Below are 22,651 nucleotides of genomic sequence, written 5' to 3' on the forward strand. Positions count from 1 at the left end.
GAGGCACAAATATTACGTGGTGTGTGAGAGGATTTTTTTTAATTGGAATTATAATGTGGGACCCACCCAATCATGACATGTCAGCATTCCTCGTTCTACCCCCCATTCACTTCTCTTCTTCGTTGCCATTTTGTTTCTCTTTCCTCGCCATTCTCTTCCCCTTTTTATTTTTTCCTCTCCTCATTTTCTGTTTTTCATCAACTTTGAAACCAATTTTATTAGATACAGACCACATTTATATACTCCAATTTCACTGTCCAGTTTTTGAGTTTTTCAATTCCTTCAAATTTCAAATTTTTCACCCACCTCAATATTTTTTTTCCTTTCAAATAACAGAAATAGAGAAATAATAAACGAAAATGATGATAAAACCAAGATTGATTGTTAAACAGAAGTACCGGCGCAATTCCGTACAACCACAACCGGAGGATCCCACCATCTTTCCCTTCAGGATTATTTTTGCTAATAGCCTCTAGTTATCTACTTGGCCTGGCATATTTATTTTCATTTGCCATAGCTGAACCATTTGTCAAAAATTATCAATCTTATATATTGGTCACAATGGTCAATCCAAAATTCACTACATGAAAAAAAAAAAAAAAAAAAAACCTAGAACTAATTAGATCGACTAACCAAAATCCCCCAAAACCATTCTCAAAACTAAACCCTTGAAATAAAAGAATCTAAATCGTGTTATAAAAATGATAAATAACATTTACTGTATTTTATTAAGTAAAATAGAGAAACAAGACATTTTAAAAGGAATGAAAAAAAGAATTTAATGGTGGGTGATTGGCATAAGGAAGAAGATAATGAAGGAAGGAAAGTAGGCAGTGAAAAAAACACAGTGCGCCTTTGATAGATTGGAAAGTGGGACCCGTACTAGTCCATTTGTCAATCAAACAATGCCTCACACAAGTATGAGTTGGCATGTCTCACACATAGTAAATTTTTTCGTGGGATTGCATATTGCTTCATTAACTACTAATCATCATAATCAAATCCTAATGTTGACTATATCTAGTTTTTAAGAAAAGTATGGAAAAAATCAAAAGGGTAATATTAGCAAATTACCTTTTGATTAATGTCTTGAAATATATCTTTATTAAAGGGTGTGCCACACTCCAACAATTCAATTATATTGAAATAGAGGGAGTACACAACACGTGTAATCAATAATTTTTTTTTTTTTTTAATAAAAGAAATCTTCTGAAGTTATGTGTGTGTCTACATAAGTATTATTTACAAGTACATTTTTAGTATTTTATACTTGATTCTTAGGCCCCGTTTGTTCATAAATACCAAAAAAAGTTTCACTTTTTTCGGAATTTTGGAGTTGGAGTTGTGTTTGGCCATAGTTTTTGAAATTGTAGTTTTTGGTGAAATGTAGTTGTAAAAAAGTGAAAAAATTGAAATTTTTTGAAAAATAAATTTTTTGAGTTTTTTGTATTAGAATACAACTTGCGAGTTGTATTCTAATTCGTGGCTAAACATTGATTAGAAAAAAAAGTGAAATTTTTTTTGGAATAAAGTGATTTTTTTTTGGAATAAAGTGAATAATTCTTATGGTCAAACAGGGGCTTAATTTACTATACAAATCTTTTCAGATTGAGAGCACATCACATCAAAGGGTTTTACATCATTTTTAAAACATTTCTTGATATGACCAATATAGCACCGTCTGCTTACTTTTTTTCCGTCCGTCTCAAAATAAGCGTATCTTAATTTAAAAAAAAAAAAAAATTGTCCCGAAATAGTAATAGAGTGAAACACTGATTTTCCGATAGAGTGAAAAAATATTCTAAAAAAAAAAAAAGTGAATAATTTTTATTTCCAATTTCTGCTGTCGAAAAAAGAAAAAGAAAAAAATAAAACGCATGATTTCCTTGTTTCTTCTCTTGTTTGGGTAAAATGTTTTCCTCACTATCTTGCAAATCAAGTCACCCTTTTCTTTCTCTATATTTTTCTGTTTACAGTTAACACCATCTTCTATTTCTCCAATTTGAGTTATTAAGCTTTGCTTTTTGAAGGTAAATTGCTAAATTAAGCCTTTTTTTCTTCTACTGTTGACTTTGCTCTATTCATTCGCCATAAACGAACCAAGTTACTTACTATTATCTGTTACTATTAATGGCAAATTCTGCAAATGCATGTGTCTGTAGATGACTTATTCTTTTTTATTTTTGGTTTCAAACTTCTCAGTTTGAGTTTTTATTTTTTATTTTTAATTGTAGCTAGTTATCGTTAATACGATTTTGGGGGTGCCAGGTAGTTAATCAGATTTGCTCACTGATGCACGGAGGGTGTTTGATAATATGCCTAAATGAACCGATCTTGCACAGTCGATTATGCCATCTAAATGACAGATTTTTGCATGGTTCTAGAAAAGCATAATACATAGATAGGCACGTTAACTTGGCCTCAACTGTCAACTAAATACCCCGACTTTGAGAATGCACAATGCACATCCGGAAAAGTGTGTTTATAGGGTTAACTAAAACCAAGTTAAGGTGTCTAGATGTGCATTCTCAAAGCTGTTGTGTTTAGTTGTCAGTTGAGGCCAAGTTAAAAGGTGTCTAAATGTGCATTCTCAAAGTTGGGGTGTTTAGTTGTCAGTTGAGGCCAAGTTAAAAGGTTTTCTAGATGTGCATTCTCAAAGTTGGGGTGTTTAGTTGTCAGTTGAGGCCAAGTTAAAAGGTGTCTATCTTTGTATTATGCCTTCTGGAAAACACAAATTGTAGACGCTATAAACTTGAACCTAAATACATAAGGTTAAGTGAAAGAAAAAAATCATATCAAATTCTTTACCTCACTTTACATGTATTGATAAACTCTAAATGCTGTGCCTGCAAAGTATTTTGCTTTAGGTTCCCCAACTTTAGGTAAATTACAATTTCCGTGATGTTTGGGCCAATGCTATAGGTTGATATCTCCTTTTGCTTTTCTAATGATAAAAGTACTTACATAATATAACATATGTTACTTTCTCATTCTTATTTGAATGTAAATTTGACTATGTTAAAACGGAGCCGGAATTGCTCTATTACTTCAAATGATGAGGTCAATGAAATGAAATGTACCTTGCAAATGGGGCAAGCTTGCCTTAACTATATTTAAAACGTGACATTGTTGTCAGTATATGTTGGCTTTATCTTGATTGGTACCACATGAATTGAGCGCATATTAATTTACCCAGCCCTAAACGTAGTAGGTAATAGGTATCTTGCTGATCTTGTGTGTTCGTAGGTGTGCCTGATCTAATTTGAAATACGATATACTTCTGCGTCAAGCTTTTTTAGTGTTTACCATAGCTACTGTATGGATATATGTATACGTATATGAATCTTAATTTTCGTTTTTTTTTTCTACCGGTCAGTCAATTTTCTCATTCTCTTTCACCTCACAGCCAAGCGGAGAGATCCTTTTTATTTGTTTTGATTAGGATTTTGTTTATTGTTACCCATTTGTAACTTTTGGCTCAATACTTGTTGCAGATTGAAGATGGGAATTGTGGGTTGAAGTTCAACGAATTTCATTTGAGATATACATTACTTGGTCAAACTCTACACATTGATGGCTACTATTAGGTTTTCAACTTTGAAAAGAACCCTTAGTTCCTCTTTTAAATTAGCAAATCAGATTGATGTCAGACCTTCATATGCTTGCATAAATGGTAATCGCCACGCTAGGGAGCCCACCTATTCAAAAACTTATGCTGCCCCAAAATGTTTTAATACAAGGGGTATACACTCTGCTAGTGGGACCAGTCATGTTACTTCATATCTCAGTGGGAGATTTGATACTAAAAGTTTGAGGGGAAGTAAATCAATTCTTGTGGCTAGCCCCATTTTGAATAATCGATGGTATTCGTCGTTTGATAGCAGTAAAGGAGATACTCCTAAAGGTTCAGGAGTTTCTACTGGAGCAAGTGGGTCTGATGTAGATACAGGTGGTGTTAGTGGAAATGAATGGGTTGGTAATTTTAAGGAAGCTTGGCAAACTGCTGTAGATGCTGTGACTTATACCGGGGAAAAGGCGAAAGAGGCATCTTCCGAAATGACTCCTTATGTTGAACAAGTGCTTGATGCACACCCTTATCTGAGAGATGTAATTGTTCCTGTTGGTGGCACTTTAACTGGTACCTTAATGGCTTGGGTGGTGCTGCCAAGGCTTTTGAGGAGATTTCACAAGTATTCAATGCAAGGACCAGCTGCTTTGTTGCCTGGAAGCTCGATATGGGGGCCGGTTCCTTATGAGAAAAGTATTTGGGGTGCTATGGAGGACCCCGTTCGATATTTGATCACTTTCATGGCATTTTCACAGATGTTAGTAATATATTTCTTACTTGTTTTATCCCATATTATATTTCTTGTTTTATCCCATATTATTTCAGTTTGATGATCGGTTATATCATTATTGTTGAATTGTATATATGTGCAGCGCTGTGATGGTGGCACCAAGCACTATTGCATCGCAATACCTTCTCCAGACTTGGAGAGGTGCTGCGACTCTTTCATTTGTCTGGTTTCTACAACGATGGAAAACAAATGTGATCAGCAGAGCTTTGGTTGTCAAGAGCCTTGAAAAAGCTGACCGTGATCGATTGTTGACTTTGGACAGAATCTCATCCGTTGGCCTCTTCACCCTTGGACTAATGACTTTAGCTGAAGTTTGTGGAGTAGCTGTACAATCTATTTTGACCGTTGGTGGAATTGGAGGTGAGTTTTCTTAGCTTGGTTCCCACCTGCCTTGTTCTATCATCTATGATGTGAGAAGGCTCCTACAAACAAAAGGTCGCTTAGTTTGCTAAATACTCTAATCTAGGCGAGGCAAAATTAGCATGATCCACCCAAATCTGGACGGGTTGATGACCCGCCCATTTATTGCAAAGCGAAAAGGTGCAAATATACTCCTCAACTTTTTAATTTAGAGCAGATATACCCCCGTTATAAAAGTGGTGTAAATATACCACTGCCGTAACAAAATGGTGCAAATATACCCTTTTTGCTGACGGATTTTTTTTTTAATTAAAAAAAAATATCATGTGGCTATAAAAAAAAGTCTACCCATTTCTTTTGAGTAGACATATTTTTCTAAAGCCACATGATATTTTTTTTCCTGGTGGGTCAGGTCTGGTTCGTTTAAAAAAATGGGTAGACTTATTTTTTTTTTTAAAGCCACGGAGATATTTTTTTAAACGAACCAGACCCGACCCACCAGAAAAAAATTTACCATGTGGCTTTAGAAAAATACGTCTACTCAAAAAAATGAGTAGACTTTTTTTTTTTTTTAAAGCCACGTGGCATTTTTTTAAATTAAAAAATAAGCTAAATGATTTTAAAAATAAAATCCCGTAAGCGAAAAGAGTATATTTGCACTATTTGTGTAAGGGCAGGGGTATATCTGCACTATTTTGTAACGGCAAGGGTATATATACACCACTTTTTTAAAGGGGGTATATTTGCTCTAAATCGCAAAGTTGAGGGGTATATTTGCACCTTTGCCCTATTGCGAATGGAATTTTTCAGTTACTGATTAACCATGGAATCTTGCTAATGAAAATTCTCTAACCTAACGGAAGACACGCATAATCATTAGCATATTTGATTGTTGCTTCATTTGGTTCTGTCACGATGCATATCTTTTTACGTTTATAGTGTAATCCCAGAAGGCCTAACTGCTCCTCATCCTCGTTTTCCTCTCAGATCATCTTATTCATAGTAGTCCAAAATTCTTTAACTTTGTTATCCTTTTCTTAGTGCTTGAAGTTTTATCACCTACCATTTTTCCTTTGGTGCCTGGTTGTAGTCGTTATTTTCTTATTTTAAAAAAAAAAAAAAAAAAAAAACTTTTTCCTGTGTGTGGGGAACTGCTATGAGTCACCTTTTGATGTAGCTTCTAGCATTGTGTGGCGAAAAGTTCCCCCATCATTCTACATAAGAACACATGTTAATCATGTTGTTGTTACAGTGTACTGATGATGTTCAACTTTAGATAATCTTGACTTCCCAGAGTAAGAATGGGACCAAACATAATGATATACAACAGTGGACAGATTTGCTTACGGGCGCCCATGTGAAAATGTGCATAAATTTTGAAATCATTTTATTCAGGGAAATGTTGGGTTCTATAGGACCATGAGGAGTCATAGATAATTACCAGACTCATCCAGTTAAGGCTACCCACTTTGGTTGATCTTACCCAATTGCTACTTATCCAAAAGAAAAAGGAAAGGGATAAAACAATAGTAGTAATTAGGGTACTAAATAAGTTCCACTGTTCAGAGGTATAAGTAGTATTGCAATTATAGTAGCAAACTAGCAATCATGTCAACAATGATACCGATAGAGAACATATTAGTTTGTGCTGGTACATAGGTATATATGAAGATGCTATGTGGACAATGATTAGTTGAATAATTATAAATTTTTTAATTATCCCTCATTTATGTTCCAATTCATTCTTGACTTTTGCCTTTTTATAAATACTGCAGGGGTGGCTACTGCTTTTGCTGCTAGGGACATCCTTGGTAATGTTCTTAGTGGACTCTCCGTACAGCTTTCACAACCTTTTTCAGTTGGTGACACGATAAAAGTATGTCAAAAGATTTCTTAATTGTTAATAAAAATTCCTTTTCCTTTTGTTGTTATTGCAATTGCTAGTATCTATGGATTTGGCACGATTCATGCAAAGAACTAGAAATACATGAAAAGCCTTTATTCAGTATATTAACATTTGTTAGAAAAACTTTTGGATTGTTTAGAGTAAGACAGATTACAGAATGGTGGATAATGAAAATACTATTTGAAGACTAACTTTGCACATTCTACTTCCTCCAAAAAAAAAAAAAAAAAAAAAAAAAGGAGACTTAACTTGGCACATTTAACCGGGCTTATAAACTATTCATTCAAGTTCTAGAGATACATCTATTAGCATGATATTGTAATAATGATGTAGTTAAAGGGCAAGGAAGACTGAAAAAGATATGGAATGGAGTGCTAAAAATATGAAGACTTGCGGCTGGTGTTGAGCATGATCTTGACAACATGATCTAGAGAGAATGTTTTCCTAATGAGTAGATCTATCGGAGCCCGTATCCTGTTTTTCTGACAACATGATATTTAATAATTCCATGAATTGCTTAGCAGATAACTACTTTTGCAGGCTGGATCAGTGGAAGGTCAAGTGGTTGAAATGGGGCTCACTACTACATCATTGTTGACTGCAGAAAAATTCCCTGTTATTGTCCCAAATTCATTATTTTCCAGTCAGGTGAAGTTTCTTAGTTATTTGATGCTCCACTGCTCTCTTTTTTCCTTTTTTTGATGAAGTGAGATATCTTTAAGGTATGGAGGGAACTGTCAGCTGATTAAGTATGAAAAACTTATAAAGCTAAGGAGCTGACAAATTCCAGCTACTCTTCGTCGTTCTCCGGGGAAGTTATCATTTTTGAGAGACCTTTTATCTTAGATCTCTACCCAGTATTAAATTGCATGGTCGTGAATTGCTACACGTAAGCACTAGGTACTGCATATAGACTCTTAAGATTTTTTAAAATTAAAATTTAAAACTATAGAAGCTTAAGATGACTTATAGCTGTGCCCTTTGTTATATAAGGTGCAGAACTGTACAGATGTAAGCCCACTATTATATCTTTGGTTCCTTTAAAGGCGTTTTCTCTAGTTTTACTAAAGTGAATTAAATAACTAGCTCAAAAGAATATTCTCTTTAGCATCAATATAAACAAAAAACTAGCTACTAATAATATCTGCTTACTTTTCCAGTTTTACCCCTTCATGGCTAACACTTCCTCGTGGTTATTTTGAGAGACTGCTTTGGAACTTTTTTTCCTGTTCTTCTTCCGTCCCAAATGATTTTCGCTTCCTATTTTTCGATGTTTTACCCATCATTTGTTATTATATAAAAGAAGGTTACATGGTACTCACATTTCAACTGGTCAAGTTCAACTTTTCTCCTTTTGGTTTCTAGAAGTTAATTTGGCTAACTTCCCAGATAGCACCTGAAAGTTGGCACAATTTGTCAGCTAGGCCTCTAACGTAGTTAGTTACCGGAGCTAGGCACTCTAATTTGGTTAGTTTGTACCAGGTAGACACCTCTGCTTGACCGAGGTGTGCACATGAGCTGAAGCAGATTCGGAAGCTAAAAGATGTAAAGAGGAGAAACCAAAGCAGCAATTGAATATTGGAACTCTAACATTACAATACGTAAAAGAAACAAATTAAATACTAAGCTAGAAGAGGAATTAATTCTGCAATACTAAGCTAGAAGAGGAATTAATTCTGCAAACATCTTAGCTTAACTTAAGTGAGGAATCCGAAAAGAAAAGAGAGAGAGAACGGAATCACTTTGTTTCAGTGACATATCTAATCAGACTGAATAGGATTTGAAGAGCTGTCACGATCATTCACATAAATTTCAGTGAACTATTGAAGCTATCAGTGTGATTGATCAGACAAGTACCAAGGGCTTTCGGTAGACTTCTTTCATTTCCGAATTAGCTTGCGACAAGTCCTAGCATTAGTATGAGTTCGTTGACCTAGCAGACCATTTCCAGGGCTTTTTAAAACAAAAGCAGCAAGCCCGAGTGGAAATGCAAGAAAGGCTTAACTCTCATACTGAATGGGAATTTCTCTCGAGAAGGATGACCTCCTTAGCTGAAGAAAGCAGCGCTCTCCAACCAAAAATAAGCATTATCACCAGAGGAGCCCCATAATATACGCCTTTTTTGTTTTGCTATCAAGCCAGTTCCGTTCTTCGTTCCGTCGTTCCTATTTCTTGCTTTTTTTTCCGGTATGCCGCTCCGCCAGCAAGGAGCGAAAGAACCAAGTTTTCTGTGGTGATGTCAGAATTTGCACCTATTTGTATCTATTTAGTGATCAGCCCGCTAGTTTCTTTGAATCCCACTCGGTCTTCCTTTTCTAGTTTCTTCCAATAGTTCGTGACTAATGTTGGTAAGAACTGAGATATTCTGAGCTCCCGCAAGGGTTTCTTCATTCAAATTCGTTTTAAAAGAAATAACACAAATAATATGAGTACTTATAGTTATGACAACCGGGAGCCAATACAGAAACGCCCTTCTAGTTACCCTCTAAGGAAAATGTGCTGAACTTGAGTTCTTGATGAGGTTAATTGGCCTTGAACTTCCTTGTTCGATTCCTGTGATGATCCAAATGTAGCACTTAGGCTGTGACTCATATCTGACGAGCTACTACCCACGCTAGGCGTATCGGGCTATGCTATGTACTTATCGGGCTATGCTATGAACTGCTAGAATACACAGAAGCATGCTAAGTACTAAATGTAAAAGAGTTCTGGTAATAAAATAGAGTACAAAATCAACTAAAACCCATAATCCCAAATTATCTCTATGTCAGGGAGTAACTAAGATTCTGAGATACAACAATAGGAGACGCAACTCGATAGGATCATTGGCTCACCTCAATTGTAGAACTGGACGATCAACAACTTTATCGCTCTCAATAGTATCTACACGGAGCAGTAAATGGTTAGTCAAAATGACCTAGTAAGATCCTCGACCCACCCTTATCTTACCCCTGGGACAAGCTTAGTGCATAATAGCATAATAAAGCTTCAACAAGTGTAACAGGATTATACAAGCAAGCAACTAAATCACAGTATTGAGTAAGACAAGTAAACATCAAGCTGTTGCTGCAATAACTGCTACGAAGCATTGGGTTCGTTAGCCTACATGTCTTACCCGTCTTCGATGCGTTAGCCGCCTATCTAACTCGCCTGGCGCCGTGCATCGACTACTCATCTTACCTGGTAAGCACTTGGTATTGTCGAGTCGCTATCTGCTAAGTGGCATAACATGCCTAGCTAAAAAAAGGAGCTCGAGATCGCTATCCCAACGTCTTACCCACAAGTAATGTACTGCAAATCACAGACATGTATTACAACTGCTAAATCAGATATATCAACTATCAGAGAATAGGCATGCTTAATATCATCAACAGATTGTAAACATGCTCAACTATCATCAACTGCTAAGAACTGCTAATGCATTAGCAACTGCTGAAAGTTCTAAGGAACAATATTGATATAGCTAAGACCCTTTTTGCCAATATCAGATATTTTAAAATAGCAATCTGGCTCATACTTTCCCTGCACATGAACTAAATAGTTTTAAGTGCATCAAGCAACTCAATAACATGCTTTTTTTTAATTAAAAAAAAAAAAAAAAAAAAAAAAAAGCAAAACAAGAAGCTAACTAACAAATCATGCCAAATTTAAGGGGCTATCTAGGTTGTTAACCAAGTAATTTGTGGCATCTACATGTTCCTCCTTTTCTTTGAGAAAGGTAACATTGTATTCATCAGCGCCAAGTTGGTATTGGTAGTCAAATATTTACCGATTACTGGGAACATTGTATCTTACAAGGAATCAAAAGATCCACAAGTGATTCTTCATCATCTATATAGTTCTCTTCGCAACCAGAATTGAAAAGCATAAAACAATTCAGCTTAATTCTTTGTATGAACTACTTCTATCCTCAAAACATCTACTGCATCCTCTTTCCACACGGTCCACCAAGTACATGCTTGGGCCATTCTCCACCACAACTTCTATCTGTTCCAGCACCATAAAAGGTCCTTGATATTTTTTTTTTTTTTTTTGAAACTGGTAAAGTTAAGGTCCTTGGTATTCTTTTGCATAATCCACTGAATCCGTGCTAAGGAAAGGAACAACTGCCATAGTATATCAGTTATCTTATTGCGGTGCAGGAAGAGATGGCTATTTCTTTCTTCCTTCTCCTGGCACAAAAAACATCTGAAACTCAGTTGGATCCCGCTTCTCGGTAAAGCATCACTAGTCAGACAAGCTTTCCTGGCAACTAGCCAAGAAAAACATGTGATCTTGAAGGGGGCTTTTAGTTTCCAGATTACTTTTCATGGTCAGTCTGAAGTGTGAGTACCTTCTGAAAGCATACAGTACGCAGAGCTGACTGAGAACCTTCTATTGCTTCCACTATTCCATATAACTGAATCATAAACATTCCTAGTACCATGAAAAATCTCCAGTACCTTCAGCATTTTAACCACCCTACCAATCTCCCAGTCATGTAATAGCCTTCTGAAAGAGAGGTTCCATCCTTGTGAATTCCATGCCCCCTCAATTGAAGACTCAGGTGCAGTTGTTAAGCATCTACATGTTCCTCCTCTTAATACTAGATCAGCATATTCCACCATTCCCAAAGAATGTTGATCGTACTAAAAAAAAATCTTAGGAATGTGTTTAGATTTCAAAATACATGTAATCAACTTTCATTATGCCAATAGATCTTTTTTCTTTTTCCTTTCACTAATAAACCAAATCAACCACCAAGACCTTGAATTTGTTTGTATTGCTTTTTAAAAGTTTCACAAGTCAAATGTAGTTAAACCTTTGACAGTTTAAAAGTTATAAAAGAATTTACATAAAATTGATTAGATTCATTTCCAAATCAATCGAACTTTTTATTTAACAACCACTGCAGTTGTATACTGCTGATATTGTATATAACTTCGCTTTTTAATGTTGATGCTTGGTCAACACTCTTTGAAAGTGGCGAAGGGAGTGTTGTTTTAACTGCCTTTCTAGATGCCATGCCAACGAATTTTCAAATTTGTATTTGGTTTTTAAGTAGATGGAATTTCATACGTGATAGTTTGTTTTTGGTAAATGCATAGATATTAGATAGCCCCTCAAATTTGGCACAATTTTTTGTTTAGGCACTTCAAGTCCTATAGTGACCTTTTGAACACTTTACGTTGCTAGAAATGTATCTCTTGAACACATTGCGTCCGCAAGACCACCCGCGCCAAAGAAACAAAAACCCCAACAGTAAGAAACTGGTTGAGTTGACCAGAGGAAAGCAAGACTGACTTAATAATATGTCTGCTCGTGGATAAACCTGAACGGAATACAATGTCTGTATTGGGGAGACAGCTGCCAGAGACACAGGGAGTGAACCCATATAAGAACACCACCAGGTCTCCTCTCATCACCTTCTGCTCCATGCCTCTTCTTTTCTGCTATCTTTCTACCTTGCCAGCTTAGAGCGCTTGGAAAATTATTAATCGACGATTGATTATATTAGCTTGCTAGTAAATGTAATTCTGATTTTCTATTTCACAAAAAGGCTCGGGGAAGAAACCCAGCTTGGTTCCTGGGGAAGCTCACAGAAGAAAAAATAGTAAATTTGGTACAAGTACATGCTGCTGAAAATGGCAAAATGCAAAGAGCTTAGATGAGATTGAATTTGAAAAGGTGCTGTGGAAAAAATTTGCTCGTAAAGATAAGGAGTATGATTCTAAGTCAGAGTTCATCTTCTTAGAAGGAGTGTTATATTTTCTAATTGACGTAGAGGATCAGATTTGCCGAGGGTCTATTGGAAACAACCTCTCTACCCCACAAAATATCATGCCAACTTTGAGGGGCTATCTGTGTTTTTTGGCCTTCGTTTTCCCTTCCCCTCCCCCGCCAGGGAATCAGGTAAATACTATATTGAATATGTAAACGATGTGGGATTAAATTAACTCCCGAACATGAGCAGTTTACAAATGAGCTCACTACCTACATCAAAAACATAGTTAACTACAATGATACCCAATTAGTCTATCCGCAGGAACCTTATGGGTGCACCAAAAATTGACTAAAAACGAGAGGCTATACATGTATAGGTGCTGTTGCTATAGCTCATCAAATTTCTCTATATTCGTAGCTAGATTGAGTTATTCCAGACACTTCATTAGACCATCTTGTCTAATTAGCATATGGAAAAAATACAAGCACTGCTAGATATTTCAGTTAGTATCAGCAGTCTTCATTTACTTGAGAAAGCTCACAACCGTGTTCTCTCTTTTTCAGAGACAACGAAATAAAGGGTAGGGTTTTTGGAGGGTGGAAGTTTTAAATAGTGAACATCCTTAGTATCTCCATCGATGATTTGAAGATCTGAAGTTTGTTGCTGGTGCTGGATCACGTGAATTACATTTTTTAGGTTATTTACTGAACAGGATAGCTGCCTATAATTTAAGGCAGCTTCCATTTACCTTCTAGCAAAGCAACGCGTCAGATACATCCAGATATCCAGAATCTTAGTGTTGTGAGAAGTGCTGCTTTGCAAATCTGCTAAAATTTTTATCTTCGTGTTACTACATCTATGTGCATACTTCTTTTCTTAGGCTGGACATTTCAATGGATCACTTAGAGAGAGCATTTTATAATTCTTGTGCGAAGGCGCTGAAAGTTGATTCATCTCTCTATCTTGTGTGAAAGTGAAACATAATCATATTATAGATTCTTAATCTATGGGTCTCTAACACCTTTAGTCTTTTATGCTCTGATATTTCTTACTTTTTAAAAATTTCCTCCCTCTCTTCCCCCTTCGGGCCCTAAAAACTAATAGTAAAGAAAAGGACGCAAAAGAAAAGTGGAGGGTTGACAGAATGGTTTGTGCAAACATCAGGTGATTGTGAATAAATCGCGTGCTCAATGGCGTGCCGTGGTCACTACAGTTCCTTTCCAAATCGAAGACTTTGATAAGATTGTCCAGATAACAGATGATGTAAAGAGCATGCTCAAATCTAATCCAAATGCTTTCTTGGAAAAGGAGGCACCATACTGCTACTTGTCTAAAATTGAAAAAACATATGCAGAGCTAACTCTTGGGTGCAACTTAAGATATGCGGTATGCCTTCTCTGTTTCAGTCTTTCCTACTTTTATTGTGAAATTCATTTGATATATGTTGCTTGAGCTTTATGTCTACTGTAACAACTAGCACAATATTAATCAATTTATCTTGTGTTTAATGCTGAATTACGAGATAATTTTCTTTAGATTATTTTCATAATAGTCATGTAACACTTGAACAACAATCAGAACTTGATAATATCCGTTTAAGTAGATAGATCCTTGAACTTCTGATAGCAAGTTTTCTCCTTCAATTTTTTATTGGCGAGAGTTCAGTTATGGTGGTGTATTCCAAAACCTAGATAGAACCTGCCCCTTTCAAGAGAAAATAAAAATAACAAAAAGAAAAGGAACTTTAATGGATAAACAAGTTAAAAATGTAGGCAGAAATTGAGACAATCATTGATAAGTTTAAAAAGAATAATTGGAGGTATATATTCTTTGCCCACTTACATGTTACCTCTGTTTCCCTTACCTGTTAAAGTGGAAAAGAGATTGGATGTGTTGAGAAGATATTTTTCGGGAAAGGAAAGGAGAAGTTATCATCAAGCCAAATGGAGTATTGCTACTACCAGTAAGAGGGAAGGGGGATTAAGCATAAGAAACTTGAGGCAGCATAATGCCAGATTACTTATGAAATGGCTCTGGAGGTACAATTTGAGGAGCAAGCTTTGTGGAGATAGATGATTTGTGTTAAATATGGGAATGAAGGAAAATGGTGTTCTAAAATGGTTACCTCTCCTTTTTATGTTAGTTTCTGGAAATCCATCAGGAAACTGTGGGCCTTGCTTGCAAATAATTTCAGCTACAAAGTTGGAAATGGGCAGAGAATACCCTTGTGGAAGGATAACTGGATTGGTTCCCAACCTTTTAAAAAACTCTTCCCTGACATATACAATCTGACTCAGATACCTGATGCAACAATTCAAGAAGTTCGGGAACCACACGGGTGGAATGTAAATCTTAGAAGATTCTTAAATCATTGGGAGGTCAATAGGATAGTTGAACTTTTCAAGGTCCTGGAGCAATTTCAAGGAATCACAGCAAATGAAGATAGATTGTTTTGGACGCAGCACACAAGTGGAATTTACACAGTTAAATCAGCCTACATTACTTTCAATGGCACTGGGCAACATACAAATATTTGGCCTTCGAAGCATATTTGGAAAGTAAAAATACCATACAAGGTTGGTTGCTTTACATGGCTTGTTGTTAAGGGAGCACGCCTGACACATGATAACCTGAGAAGAAGGGGAACGCAGTTGTGCTCCAAATGTTATCTATGAGGGAAGGTTTCAGAAAGTATTTACAATTTATTCCTACATTGTGAGGTCACAGTTCAGTTATGGAATTTATGTTTAAGCATGAAAGTGATCAAATAGGTCATGCCAAAGGCTACTGCAGAACACTAATGAAATGCTGGAACAACATGGGATGGGAGGGACTGTGAGGCAGAAGAAATGGTTGAAGAAAATTCCTGCATGTATCTGGTGAACAATATGGAAGGGAAGGAACTTGAGATGTTTTGAAGGAAGAAGTAGTTCTATCCAGAAAATTAAGATGAACTGATTTTCTTACTTTACTCTTACAAGATCTAACTTCTCTTTAGACATCATTGGATCCTTGAAAGATGAACAATGAAATGTTTACTTTGGCTTGTTTTGAACTTATAAATATGGCTTCCAGCATAGGCTGTGTGCTGAAGATTTATAATATTATTACCTTTCTCAAAAAAAAAAAAAAAAAAAAAAAAAAAAAAGAAGAAGAATAAATCGAGGTGTATTTTTTAGAACCATTTCTAGAACTTCTTAGGACAAAGTGATTATAGTAGATCTAATTAACTAGAAGAACCTATTAGGTTACACGGCCTCTGCATTTCATTGTTTTTCCAAATTAGGGCCTTAGAATTGGCACCTCAAATTTCGTCACATAACAGAAAAGAAGCAAATCTTTTCTTTCTAAGGTCTGCCTTATGATTTCTGTAATTGATACACAACAAGATATTTGGAACAAATGCTGACATGATCTTTAGCGTTGAATCTTTAAGTAGTTATGTTTGTTGTGTATCTGACAATTTCCATGTGCAGTTATATCACTGATCAGTTTTTGCTTCCAATATTACTCTTCAGTCAGCTGTTAATTGATCTTGTTTATGAGTTTCACTTCATTCAGCTAATAATTGCCGTCTTTTTTGAATTTAGAGCAAGGACCAATTGTTTTCAGCACAGCAGGATATTCTTCTGCAAGCAGCCCGTATAGTCAAGCAGCATGGGGGCACACTGGCTGATCCTTGGAGTCAGTGATTTGCATCGGAATGAAGATGTCTTAGCCTTGAGGTTAGATCCCTTGATATGTCTTTTTCATCTGCTCAACACATTGTGCAGTCTTAAGGAATGAGTGAAACTGCAGCTTGTGAATATCTCTACCCAGAAAAGTTGCTAAGTTTGTTTTTTGTATTGTGGCAAAGAAACTTGTTTAGATGGCCATTTACTTCGTTTTCCAAGCTTGTGTAGTTAGCCGGTTTTTGTGTAATATTTTGATAAAGCATCTTAAACACTATAGGAGCTATTCAACCCTTTTCACCTTCGTGAAAATAAAGTCTGGATCCTTTAGAAAGCCAGTTGATAGGTCTTGAAAAGGGCAAAACAGTTTCTTCAACCTGTAGAATATAGGCGTGCATTTTAAATTTAACTGGTGCATCCTAAATAACTAAAACAGTTTTACCTACATCGCTGTCAAGGAGTGCATGCGGTGTAAGAATGGTAAATAATGTGAAGAAGGGAAAAATGCATTATCTGTAACAAATAAATTGGAATCGCTGAACGGTTGGAAATACAGTTGTAGATTATCTTAGTTTGTACAAAACCTATACAAGATTATAAATTGGCATGCACTGAGAACAAAAAAATTGTTTGTCATTTCCGGTTGATGATTAAACCTAAATTTCACCATTACTTTTCGAATACTCGACAAAAGTTTCTGATGTAGGAGTCATGAAGCTTCGTTCTCCAAATGGCACTATCCTTTCTTGCTCGAGCTCTAAGCTCTTTCCCTTCCTCTGAAACGATCACTTCTCTTGTGGACATTGCTATGCCGTTTCCCCTAAACAATCAATCTTCTCGTTTCCTCTTCACTTCAATCACCACACCTTTTTCTACTAGCAATCTTGCATTCAATCCCTGGTCAAAGACAAAAGGCAACGCCATATGAACATGTCCATGTGTAACGTTTCAATGGCTGAACCAAATTCTGACATGGAGGGACCCTCCAATAGATGAATGTGCTAAAATTTTCATCTGTGGTGCCCAGAAAATGTGTTCCAACCCTCTCCCCTCCATTGCAGTGTCGAAATCTGATGGTAAAGCATCAATATTGTTCAAATGGCAAAATACATCAAATCAACCCTAAACTATACTCAAAATGTCGACGTCACACTTAAACTATACCGGTGACCTAATACACACTCGAACATCTTAAAAGTGAATTATTTTACTCCCTGAGCTGCTGATGTGGCACAAAATATCAAAATAAAAATAAAAAAGCGCGTTTTGAGTAGAATTTTTCATTTTTTTTAATTTAAAGATTTAATTTTTTTAACCCCACCCTCACCCGCCCCCCCTTTCTTCTTCATATCCTCCCACCCCACACTTCTTCTTCTTCATCAACACCCCCCCCCCCCCGGGGTCCCTTTCTTCTTCCCCCTCCCCCAGGCCTTTTCTTCTTCATTTTTTTCTCATCACACTTCTCTACAACTTAATTTCTTCATCAATTCATTTTTTCTCATCAAACCCATCAATAATTTTCCGGTGAGCTTCCATTTTTTCCGATCTTCTTCATTTTCCAGTCACCAAATTTGCATCTAATCTACCTAAAAAGTAAATTTTATTATTTTTTATTATGTGTGATATTAAACTCATCAAAGCTATTTTCAAAGAAACAAAAAGAAAAAAGAAAAAAAAAAATAAAAAAAAATGGCAACCACTGCTCGTCCTCCCCGTCACTGCCAAGGAGGAACCACTGCTCCGCCTTTTTCATTTTAATTTTCGTCATTTTAAAGAGAATGGCAAGGAGGATTGAGGGACAACAGATTAGAAATAAATGGCACCAAATCTCTACTGCTATCAACGTCAGATGGCACCAACAGATTAGAGATTTGGTGCCATTTTGGACGGAGTAATAAATTACTGCTACTACTGCTATCAACGTTAGATGGCAACAGATTTGCTATCAACGTTACATCAATGGAAATTTCACAAGTATACCAATGGAGGATTGTTGCTTTGGTGGTGGAGTTTGACCGGGGAGGGGGAGGAGAATGGCGGTGGGAGGGGGGGGGGGGGGGAGGGTGGTGTTGAGTGGTTGCATTTTTTATGAATGTGAAGGAGAAGCAATTAAATGATGTGGATTTTAAAAAAAAAACAAATTTGGCAGTTTATTGATGTGGCATTGACGTGGCGCTGACATGGCGGGCGAGTGTATTACACCTCCCCATGTGCAGCTGGTTATAAATGTATGAGGGGTAAAATAATTCACTTTTAAGATGTTCGAGTGTGTATTAGGTCACCGATATAGTTTAAGTGACATCGACATTTTGGGTATAGTTTAGGGTTGATTTGATGTATTTTGCCTTGTTCAAATCCTAGCTGGGTTCTGTAGTATTTACAGAATTGAAAGTCCAGAGAGTTGTGTTCTGTTTTCTACTTTGTATACTTAATCTTGATAGACTTACATTCCCTACCGAATCCCATAAACTCAGCTGATCTTGGCTTTCGTCAAGCCCTTTGAAGATCTGCCATTATGGCTGACGAGCAGGAGTTCTTTCATTCGCTGGTAATTCTTCCTGTGGTAGCAATCCACCGACATTACTGGCTTTCCATAGACTTTTCTATGTGCCTCTAAGTAATCACTTTCTAGTTCAGTGCATGCACGTATAGCCACAGCTTTACATGTGTGTTATACTATGGCATCATGTCCTGTTAAAGTTTTGCATGAAGCATTATCTTCGTGCACTGCAACAATAAGTTCTCTAAAGCTAAATGTTTACAGCAAGCAACCATAGATGGAAAATCCACACATGGTGATGGTGATGTCAAAAGTTCAGGCAATGGATTTGATCCTTTTTTAACCTGATCGGGCCCAGCTGAGAGACCCATAAAGCAGCAGTGGACTGAATTTTAGCGAGCAGGATGTCCAGTTCTCGAACTATCTCGGGTTTTTTAATCAGAAAATGAAGAGTTTGACGGGTTCATGAAGCACATAATAAGCTTCCCTCAAGTATAGAATTTATCAGCAGGAATGTCTATACTTGCCTCAGCATCTTCAGGCACACTCAAAAGGCTCCAATCAAGTAAAGTGATGGCAGTGGAAACTCCACTAGATTTACTAGTGGTGCTAAGTTAGGAGGAAGTTTAGGTAGTCTCTTAATGTTCCCGGGAGTGGACAGGCAAGAGACCTGTACTCCTTTGGCCAAGGCTATGGAGAGTTGGAAGGATGGGTTAACAACAACAACATACCCAGTGTATTCCCACAAGTGGGGTCTGGGGAGGGTAGGATGTCTGCAGACCTTACCCCTACCTTTGTGGGGTAGGGAGGCTGTTTCCGATAGACCCTCGGCTCGAGAGAAAAACAATATTCAAAGCATGATATCAAAAAAAAAAAAAAAAAGATAGTAGACAGATAGGCAGCAAAGCCGTAGGATAAAAGCAACAGAAGAAACAGTTGGAAGGATCGGTTCAGGTAACCAAATGCTAGCGATGACACCTTTCAAATGTGAATAGTATCTCTGCTCATGTTCATTTTCTTTTTATGCGGAGTCAGACTTTTTGCTTTATGTTTGTCTGAAGTACATGGTAAGGGATAAATTACTACTATATAGAAAGCCAGAAAGACAGGAAGCTTCCGGTCAACTGGTCAGTTAGAGTAATTAGGTTCATTTTAGGATGTATTCTGGTCATGTTTGTGTATTGTATGCTCGAAAGCTTGGCCTCAGAATTTTACCGACAAAAAAGCACCAGTTATTATCGCCAAAATGTCAATTTATATGGCTAAAACACAGGTTCTTTATATGGCTAAAACACAGGTTCTTTTTATTATAGAAGTTCTTTACTTAGAATATGGCACCACAATAGAAACAGTATATTTATTCGTCATGCTTGACCATTTATTTTCTTACATGTTTTCTTTAAGTTTGTGTGTTGCTAACTTTGTGCAGATCCTGGAGGAAGACCTTTATTCGGTCGTGGAGGTGGAGGATTTTAAGCTGGTTCCAGTGGAAGTTTTGGTTGAAGTTCTTAACTTTGTCATAAGATTTTAATGTTGAGCTATGGTTATGGTAGTACTTCAAATTGCTAGTTTTTCTTGGAATTTTTACCCTATATCAGCCGGTCTAACCTTATAACCAAAATGCGTCCATATTTTCAAGCTTACCAGAAATAGCCCATTTTGTATATATTTTGCACAAGAGATCTCGTCCTTAACCTACAATGAAGAAGAGATGCTGGACAACCTCCTTTATTCATTTTCTTCGATTTTTAGAGTAATTTCCAATCCATTCGCCATTCTTATATGATATCTGTGCCTCAACTGCATTCTCATTATAGATTTATGAAGAGTGGGTTGAGCAAAAGTTGAGGAAATTGGAAAACCTATTTGGAATTGATAGACTCAAAAATCGGTGGTTCAAATTGTGGTTTGAGAATATACTTTTTGTTCTTTGATGTTTAGAAACTGATTGGGAGTGATATTTGTATTGCATCACATATTTAAACACTATTTGTGATCTATTGAAGTTTTTGAAGACCACTTTGGATCAAATACCTGGCATATGAGAACCATTCAAACTTCGTACAAGTCATATTGACCATTTTGGATAAAAAATGACGACATTTTGTCTGATATGTATAGTGAGGCCGTTGGTTTTTTAAAAGATGGGCAGCAAAAAGGTTTGAAAGTGTTGATCGAAAAAGTTTCTACTATTTTATTAAGCACAAAGGAGCTTTAAATAGCCAATTTAAACGATAAAAAATCTGCAGAACAACCTATCTCATTCTAAAATTTAAATTCAAATAAAGTTGACTTACCGTAGAACTAATCTACTTATTATTCTAACAAGAAAATTGTTGCAGTAACTGAAAGTAATATTCAACACTCCTCCTTTGCTTCAGTTGCTGCAATTTTAAAAAGTTACTCCTCCTCAATTTCTACTAGTGCAATTTGTGTTTGAGGATTGTTTTTAAACTTGCACACTTTCATAATATGGTCTGTTTGTTTGTAATTTTCACATATTGCATCAGGTCTCCACCAACAAAAAAATTTCCCAAAGGTATTTTCTTTTTGCAGTATTTGCAAACAGGATAGTTAATTTTGTCTTTTCTGTTTTGAGAATAAAAAGCACCCTCAATAACATTGTCTTGTCTGAAGGCTCTTCTTTGCTCTTGTGCTTGAAGAGCACTTATTAGTTCTTCAACAGAGATGGTAGAGAGATCTTTAGACTTTTCCAGAGATGAAATTTTAGACTCAAATCTCTCTGGAATTGTCACAAGAATTTTTTCTACTATTCTGTCATTTTTGAAATCCTCACCAAGCAACCTGATTCTATTAACAATCAAAGAGATTTTTTTCAAAATACTTAATAAAGTCTCATCCTCTTGCATCCTAAGAGATTCAAATTTTGTATTTGCGTGACTCGGTCACTTCCTTGGTACTCCTTTTTTAGTTTTTTCCCACGCTTCCTTTGCTGTCTCACAAGCAATGATTTTCGAAAAAATTGAATCTGCCACTGAATTTTGAATTATAGTTTTGGCTTTGAATTTTTTGGTTTTCTCTTTTGAATGAGATTTAATTTGGGCAAGGGTAGGATTTTCAGGGAGTGGTTGTAAGGGTCTATCTTCCGTTACGACTTCCCACAGATCATGGGCTTCAAGATATGATTTCATTTTCACTGACCAAATTTGATAATATTGGCCAGTGAAAATTTTTGGGGCAATCAGAGGGAGATTGTTGCTTGCCATGTTTGAAAATTGGTTAAAAATGGTCTTTGAAAATGGTATGAACTCACAGATCTCGTAAGATCAATGGAGGCTATTGATACCAATTGTTGGTTCTTTAAAAGATGGGGCAGTAAAAAGGTGTGAAAGTGTTGATAGAAAAAGTCTCTCTATTATTTTATTAAGCATAAAGGTGTTAGGTCCAAGGTTTCACCTATTAATTTTGATGATAACAAACCAACACAATTATTTAATAAAAGAACAATTACTTGTGGTGAAATTATTTTTGGTACAAATTTATTTGATGAAGAAAGATTTGGTGAAGATCTAAACAAAATATGAAGAAGAAGATATTACGAGATGGAATTACGGGAGAAGATATGGAAGAAAAAGATTTGCCCAAATCAAGTTAGAAGAATCATGGAAAGGATATTTACTACAATCTTATGAAAGGAAAATATTCTACAAAAGGGAAAAAGATATTTTTGTTACTTAAGGAAGATCCAAAAATGATGGAGTATCAAGATATGCCAGAAGTCTCAAGTGCACAAAAGTTTCCACATTCAAGTGATCAAAATTCAAATTGTAGAAGATGAATATGACTACATTCAAATTAATATAAAGCAAGATCCGAGGTGAAATGAAGAGGATCTTTAAATTCTCTTGGGTTGCTTTAATAAGATCTCATATTTGTACAAGAAGAATATTAGTCATTCTGGAAGAAAGATATTTATTACCGTAGCAAATCTTATGAAGGATATGGTTGATATTATTTGCTACGTTACTACAAGTATTATTGTGGAGAGAAATTATTTACCAAAATCTTTGAAAGGAAGCATATCAAAAGGATAGCTTTTATTGGTTGAATAAATGATACTATTGTTTACTACAATTAAGGAATCAAGGAGCATAATTGTCAACATTCTACGAATGGAAAGGAAATCAATAT

General features: G+C 36.1%; 1 protein-coding gene and 1 pseudogene across 3 annotated transcripts; one reads left to right on the forward strand and one right to left on the reverse strand.

Moving 5' to 3' along the window:
* Positions 1–1,871: 1,871 nt before the first annotated feature.
* LOC132053538 (mechanosensitive ion channel protein 1, mitochondrial-like) lies at positions 1,872–20,285 on the forward strand. Of its 3 annotated transcripts, none has more exons than XM_059445618.1 (8): positions 1,872–2,030; positions 3,495–4,325; positions 4,441–4,718; positions 6,494–6,594; positions 7,165–7,272; positions 13,493–13,714; positions 15,919–16,053; positions 19,929–20,285. In XM_059445618.1, exons 2-7 carry the CDS (start codon positions 3,574–3,576, stop codon positions 16,018–16,020), a joined length of 1,563 nt encoding a protein of 520 aa, XP_059301601.1. In that variant the 5' UTR covers positions 1,872–2,030; positions 3,495–3,573; the 3' UTR covers positions 16,021–16,053; positions 19,929–20,285. The 3 variants fall into 3 exon arrangements, with proteins under 3 accessions (XP_059301601.1, XP_059301602.1, XP_059301603.1); XM_059445619.1 differs by lacking the exon at positions 19,929–20,285 and adding an exon at positions 18,764–19,756; XM_059445620.1 differs by lacking the exons at positions 13,493–13,714; positions 15,919–16,053; positions 19,929–20,285 and adding an exon at positions 7,347–8,306.
* LOC132054198 (putative UDP-rhamnose:rhamnosyltransferase 1) lies at positions 16,828–19,193 on the reverse strand (annotated as a pseudogene).
* Positions 20,286–22,651: the final 2,366 nt, after the last annotated feature.

Source organism: Lycium ferocissimum, chromosome 4, assembly GCF_029784015.1.
Source record: "Lycium ferocissimum isolate CSIRO_LF1 chromosome 4, AGI_CSIRO_Lferr_CH_V1, whole genome shotgun sequence".
NCBI lineage: Eukaryota > Viridiplantae > Streptophyta > Magnoliopsida > Solanales > Solanaceae > Lycium > Lycium ferocissimum.

Coding starts and splice junctions, on each gene's coding strand:
- LOC132053538 (XM_059445618.1), top strand. CDS start 3,574: ATGGCTACTATTAGGTTTTCAACTTTGAAAAGAACCCTTAGTTCCTCT. Junction 7,273..13,492: donor ATTCATTATTTTCCAGTCAG/GTGAAGTTTCTT, acceptor TGCAAACATCAG/GTGATTGTGAATAAATCGCG. Junction 13,715..15,918: donor GGTGCAACTTAAGATATGCG/GTATGCCTTCTC, acceptor TTTTGAATTTAG/AGCAAGGACCAATTGTTTTC.